Source organism: Hylobates moloch, unplaced genomic scaffold, assembly GCF_009828535.3.
Source record: "Hylobates moloch isolate HMO894 unplaced genomic scaffold, HMol_V3 SCAFFOLD_3, whole genome shotgun sequence".
Classification (NCBI taxonomy): domain Eukaryota; kingdom Metazoa; phylum Chordata; class Mammalia; order Primates; family Hylobatidae; genus Hylobates; species Hylobates moloch.
Window position 1 is genome coordinate 41,631,179 of NW_026652278.1, and position 6,000 is coordinate 41,637,178.

Consider the following 6,000-nt stretch of genomic DNA (forward strand, 5'->3'; position numbering starts at 1 on the left):
CCTGGTGCCTTATTTAGTTTATTTGGTGAGGTCATGTTTTCCTCGATGGTGTTGATGCTAGTAGATGTTCTTTGGTGTCTGGGCATTGAAGAATTAGGTATTTATTGTAGTCTTCACTGTCTGGGCTTATTTATACCTGTCCTTCTTGGGAAGGTTTTCCAGATATGTGAAAGGACTTGGGTGTTGTATTCTAAGCTGTTTATGCTTTAGGGGTCACCCATGCCCAGTAATGCTGTGGTTCCTGCAGACTCATAGAGGTGCTGCCTTGATGGTCTTGGGCAAGATCTGGGAGAATTCTCTGCATTACCAGGCAGAGATTTTTGTTCTCTTCCCTTACTTTCTCCCAAACAGTCTCTCTGTTCTCAGCCACCTAAAGCTGGGGGTGGAGTGACGCAGGCACCCCTGTGGCCACCACCACTCTGACTGTGCTGTGTCCGACCTGAAGCCAGCATTTGCCTAAGGCCTGCCATAACCACTCCCTGGTTACTGCCTGTGTTCGCTCAGGGCCCTGGGGCTCTACTATCAGCAGGTGGCAAAGCCAGCCAGGCTTGTGGCTTTCCCTTTAGGGCAGCGAGGTTCCCCAAGCCCCTGGGCAGACTCAGAGGTGCTCTCCGAGCATCATGTACTAAAGTGGAAAACCTTAGAAGTCTACCTGGTATCCTGTTGTATTGTGACTGAGCTGGCACTCAAACCACAACTGCAGTCTTTCCCACTCTTCCCTCCCCTTTCCAAAGGCAGAGGAGTCTCACTTTTCAGCCACCGCCACCCCAAGCCATGAGAAGTACTGCCAGACCGTTAAGGCCCTAGGGCTCTTAAGTCAGCTCGTGGTAAATACTGCCTGGCCTGCAACCCATCTTTCAGGGCACTGGGCTCCCCTCTGGCCCAGGGCAGGTCCAGAAATGCCATTCAAGAGTCAAGTCCTAGAGTTAGGGACCCCAGGAGCCTGCCCAGTGCTCTACCCAACTGTGGCCGTGCTGGTACCTGAAGCCAGCAAGTCTCAGAGGCTCACCCAAGGTCCTGGGTGTCACTGCTGGCTATTCAGGGCCCAAGGGCTCTTCAGCTAGCAGGTAATGAATGCTGCCAGGACTGGGTCCTTCCTTCAAGGCAGCAGGTTCCCTTCTGGCCCAAGGTGTGTCTAGAAATGTCACCTGGGAGGTAGGGCCTGGAAAAGGGACTTCACAATTCTGACTGTGCCCTATCCTTCTGTGGCTGAGCTGATATCCAAGATGCAAGATAAAGCTCTTCCCACTTTTCCCTCTCCTCTCCTCAGACTGAAGGAAGAGGTCTCTTTCGGAGCCATGAGCTTTGCAGCCTGGGGTTAGGGCAGGGGTGATGCCAGCACTCCCTTGGCTGATGTCTCAGTAGGCCACGTGTCACCCCGAATCCACTGTCTCTGGGCCTAGTTCAGCACTAGGACTCACCTAAGTGTTGCAGTCCTTATGGCCTAGACTGACTTTCAAGCTGATTTAGAGACACAGAGCACTGTAGTCCACAGTGGCGAGGTTTGGGGGAACTCAAGTTCCCACTGCTGGAATCGGAGATTCCCCTCAGGCTTGGGCTGGTTTAAATGCATGGTGATTTGGGACTATTTTTCTGACTCCTCAGTGCTTCTTTCAGCAATATGAAGACAAAACCAGGTACTACGAGAGGCTACCTGATTTTTGGCTCTTCTATTTTTTTCTATGTAGGTAGTTATTAACTTCCTGTTCTTGTGGGGCACGGGTCGGGTGGAGGTTGATGGGTGGAGACTTCTATTCTTCCATCTTGCTCTGCCTCTCTTCTGTTGATTTCAATCCAGAAATACTGTTTGACTGTTGCTGTTTGAGAGGAGCAGCTCTGCAGGGACAGCACCCTCACTCATCTGGAAGACTGCCCTCTGGAAGCTTTCAGGAAAGGCCCCTGAGAGCACAGTCGCAATCCAAAAGCCACGTTATTTGTTTATTTTTACTATTATTACATATATATCATATTTTTGAGACAAGGTCTCACTATATCACCCAGACTGGAGTACAATGACACCATCTTGGCTCACTGCATCTTCTGTCTCTTGGGCTCAAGGGCTCTTCCTGCCTCAGCCTCCCAAGTAACTGGGACTACAGGTGCATACCATTACACATGGCTAACTTTTTTGTTGTTGTTGCCCAGGCTAGTCTCGAACTCCTGGGCTCAAAGGATCCTCCTGCCTCACCCTTCCAAGGTGTTTGGATTACAGGCATGAGCCACTGCACCCAGACTATTTTTTTTTCACCATATTAAGAGTCATATCTGTTGGCATTTAATGTTCAGCTCTTCACAAACTTGATTTTTCTAGCTTTCTAGGCAAAATGAAAATGATGGGAAATTGCAAACTTAAAAGAGGTGTTTGGAAGGTGTTTTAGATATGATAGCAGACCGCCAGATTTTGAAGGGGACGGACAGAAAAAGTGAAAACTCTCTACTGCATTGTATTACTTGGCATTCCTTATGAAGAATGTCATAATATCTCCTGCTTAAGAGGGGGTGGGGGACTAGTACATTTTAGCAAGATTTTCATCAAAAAAACATCAACATTCAAGATATTTTGGCACCAAAAAGGAGAAGTGCCTGGTTTCTGGAAAAATAACCTGAGATATATGTTATTCCCTAAGAAAGCTGGTAAATAAGGCATCACTCTATGCCTCTGGCCTCGAGGCAGTTATGAAAGACTACATGACACATCTGAAGTACTGTGTAGACTAGATCCCTCAAAACCCTTCAGCCAGTAAGGAGCATTGTTACCAAGCTTAGTTGGAAGCTCAAATAGACAGAAGGTGCTGTTTTATTAATACTGCATTCTCAAATATCAGCACAAATGTATTACATGACCTTAAGTATGTTTGTTCAGCATTTTACAGCCTGCAGTAGGTATTTGTATCCATCATTCCACTTGGTCCTAATGTCCCTGTGTAATGGAAATCTTTTCTCATCAACTGATGTAGCACTAATTAAGTCTTTTTCATGGCTGCATGATATTCCATGGGAATAAATATCCCACATTTTATTCAAGTGTTTCCCTGTAGGTAGACATTTACTTTGTTTCTGATTTTTTGCCATTGTGGACAAGTCTTGCAATAGATATACTTTACATATGTCCTCACATCTGGTGGTTATATTTCCAAGCATTGGGATTACAGCAGGAACAATATCCAACTGTGGGATTCTTGGGTCGAAGGGTATATGTATTTTTAATTTGAATAATTTGCTAGTTTGCTTTTCAAAAATGTTGTAGCAGACCAGGTATGGTGGCTCACACCTGTAATCCCAGCACTTTGGGAGGCCAAGGCAGGTAGATCACCTGAGGTCAGGAATTTGAGACCAGCCTGGCCAACATGGTGAAACGCCATCTCTACTAAAAATATAAAAATTATATTTGGGTGTGGTGATAGGCGCCTGTAATCCCAGCTACTTGGGAGGCGGAGGCAGGAGAATCGCTTGAACCTGGGAGGTGGAGGTTGCAGTGAGCTGAGATCGCATCACTGCACTCAAGCCTGGCAACAGAGTGAGACTCCATCTCAAAAAATAATAATAATAATTAAAAAGATAATAATAAAGTTAATGATGTTTCTTTTCTAAAGTTCTAGGAAAGTGAGTGAGAACGTGGTAACTTTTTCTTTTTTTGGTTTTCAGTCATGCAGCTTTGCTTCATTTAGATTTAAAAAGGTTCCCTAAAGGGCTATGATGAAAAGTTGTCTTCTATTGAAGTTTCCAGTGTTGGGGGGAGATTAAGGCAACAGAGAAAGTTCCAAAAATAAAAAAGCCCCAATTATTATAGTAGCTTCTTAACACCTCAGCTGTGAGTCCCTTTTCCTCTCCAGTCCATGGTATGCAATATTGGGGTGTTAGTCTCAGGGAGCTGTGTCATTACGACACTGAGGTGCACAGCCTCACAGCAGCATCTCCCTTCAGCTCCTCCCGTATTCATTGTGCCTCCTGCCCTCGGGCCTGGCTCCAGCCACAGCATCTCCCAAGGATGTGCCTGCTTCCTCCTGCTTATGGCCTTTGTCCTGGCTGCTTCCTCTCCCTGAAATGTTCTTCTTTGCCTGCATTGTCAGATGCTGCCTGGCTTTCAGGATTCAGCTCATGTGCTTTGACGTGCACAGCCCCTCTTAATCCTCCCCAGCACCCTTTGATGTAAACACTGTTATACCCATTTACAGATTACACAAATGTGTGTGTGTAATGTGTTTATGTGTGTGTAAACATACCTATTTTACAGATACAGTGATGGAGCAGAGGCACAGAGATTTTAAGAATTTGTCTAATGTCACGCAAGAAGTAAATCAAGGAGCTTATTCCAAAGCCCATGCTCTCAACTACCATCCAGTATCAGTAGAGTTGAAAGCAGTATCTGATTGAGACATACCATGAAGCTATTACTGTAAACTCTCAAAAGCAAGACATGGGAGGAAGCTTTGCTAAACCATTTTTCTCTGTCTTTCCTCTTTGGGTCCAGGTTGAAGTAAAGCCATATGTGCTGGATGATCAGATGTGTGATGAGTGCCAGGGCACACGCTGTGGTGGGAAGTTTGCCCCGTTCTTCTGTGCCAACGTCACCTGTCTGCAGTATTACTGTGAATACTGCTGGGCGAGCATACATTCCCGAGCCGGGCGGGAGTTCCACAAACCCCTGGTGAAGGAGGGAGGCGACCGCCCTCGTCACGTCCCGTTCCGCTGGAGCTGAGCCACGGGCCGACCCAGCCACAAGTACTGGAGTAGATAACAAGGAGGGAAAAGAGAGGGCACTGCCTCAGGGCTTACAGTGTTCTGGAAATCTGTGCATTCGTTCTCGATTTTTAAAGAAGAATTGGGTCTTTTTATTATTATTATTATTATTATTATTATTTACAGTCATATTACTGAACTCAGTGTCCAGTATAATGCAGAATTGCAGAGTGTAGAATGGTACTGATTTGCACTTTGATTCACACCTTTGTCTGCTTGGTACCTTAATTTTTTATACCTGATTTGTCACTCGTGACAGTATGTAGACTGCCATTCTCATCAGCGGCCGTCAGGCTACTGTCTGTGATTCTTTTGTTTGTTGTTGTGGTGGTGTTGTTCTGATTGTTTTGAACTGGAGCATGCACTTATTTTCAGAAACTTAGAGAGTTGCCCCTAGGACAAGACTTACCAAAGGTAATACTCGTGAGTAGGTGGCAGATGTAGCAAAAACTTGACAACAATTCAGCAATCATTAGTTCGGGTCACTTAGAGTAAGGATAACCCTTCATGAAAATAAGCCTTTAGTTGCTCTCTATTTTGACTTGTAAGGATACCTCATAAGCTGGATCTTTAATTTTTTCTTCATGTTTGATTTTTGTTTTGCCGAGGATTTTGGTTAGATCTTTTAGTATTATGTAAATTTATGCTGCAATAGCTTTTGCTGCTATTAAAATGGTATTATTAATACCATAATACTCTATTCAGGCTAAGATATCAATTAAACACAAAAACCCAACAACACACTTTTGTGATTTTAGGGATAGAGTCAGCTGCCGAACGGAGATCAGAATAGACTTCAGAAAGCTTTGGTGGAAGGTCACTATTTCTGACTGCATGTTTACTTAATCAGGTTGCTGCATGCAATAAATTTTATATCCAATGTCTAGTATAAAACGTTCCCACAATGCACAAATTAAGAATCTATATAAGCTATAAAAATACTCATTTTTTAAAAAAAGTTTTTTTCATTCAAAGAATTGGTAATTGACCGGAGGAAGGCATGCCTCAATAAATGGAATGCTCTGAATGGGAAGAGCCCATAACAGAATGACCTATATTACAACCGATATAAAACCTAGGTGTAGGATATTATTCAAGCAAATTTGTGGATGGTAGATGAAGTACTTTGCGGTGCTCTGTTATATATTGTGCAATTTATTTTATATAGTAAAGTGATTATGTCTAACTGTGATCAAACTTAACTGTTTAAAGCCTCTGTCAGACATTAACGAACTTGACAGTTCATAACTGATATATTAT

The 6,000-nt window shown here is 44.0% G+C and overlaps 1 protein-coding gene across 14 annotated transcripts in view; it reads left to right on the plus strand.

Moving 5' to 3' along the window:
* Positions 1–4,833, plus strand: part of CPEB3 (cytoplasmic polyadenylation element binding protein 3) — a 241,514-nt gene extending 236,681 nt beyond the window's left edge. For all 14 annotated transcript variants that reach the window (XM_032136767.2, XM_058436214.1, XM_058436213.1 and 11 more), the window contains one exon: positions 4,472–4,833. In XM_032136767.2, coding sequence (XP_031992658.1) covers positions 4,472–4,699 — 228 coding nt within the window. In that variant the 3' untranslated portion in view covers positions 4,700–4,833. The remainder of the gene's footprint in view (positions 1–4,471) is intronic.
* The last annotated feature ends 1,167 nt before the right edge of the window (positions 4,834–6,000 follow it).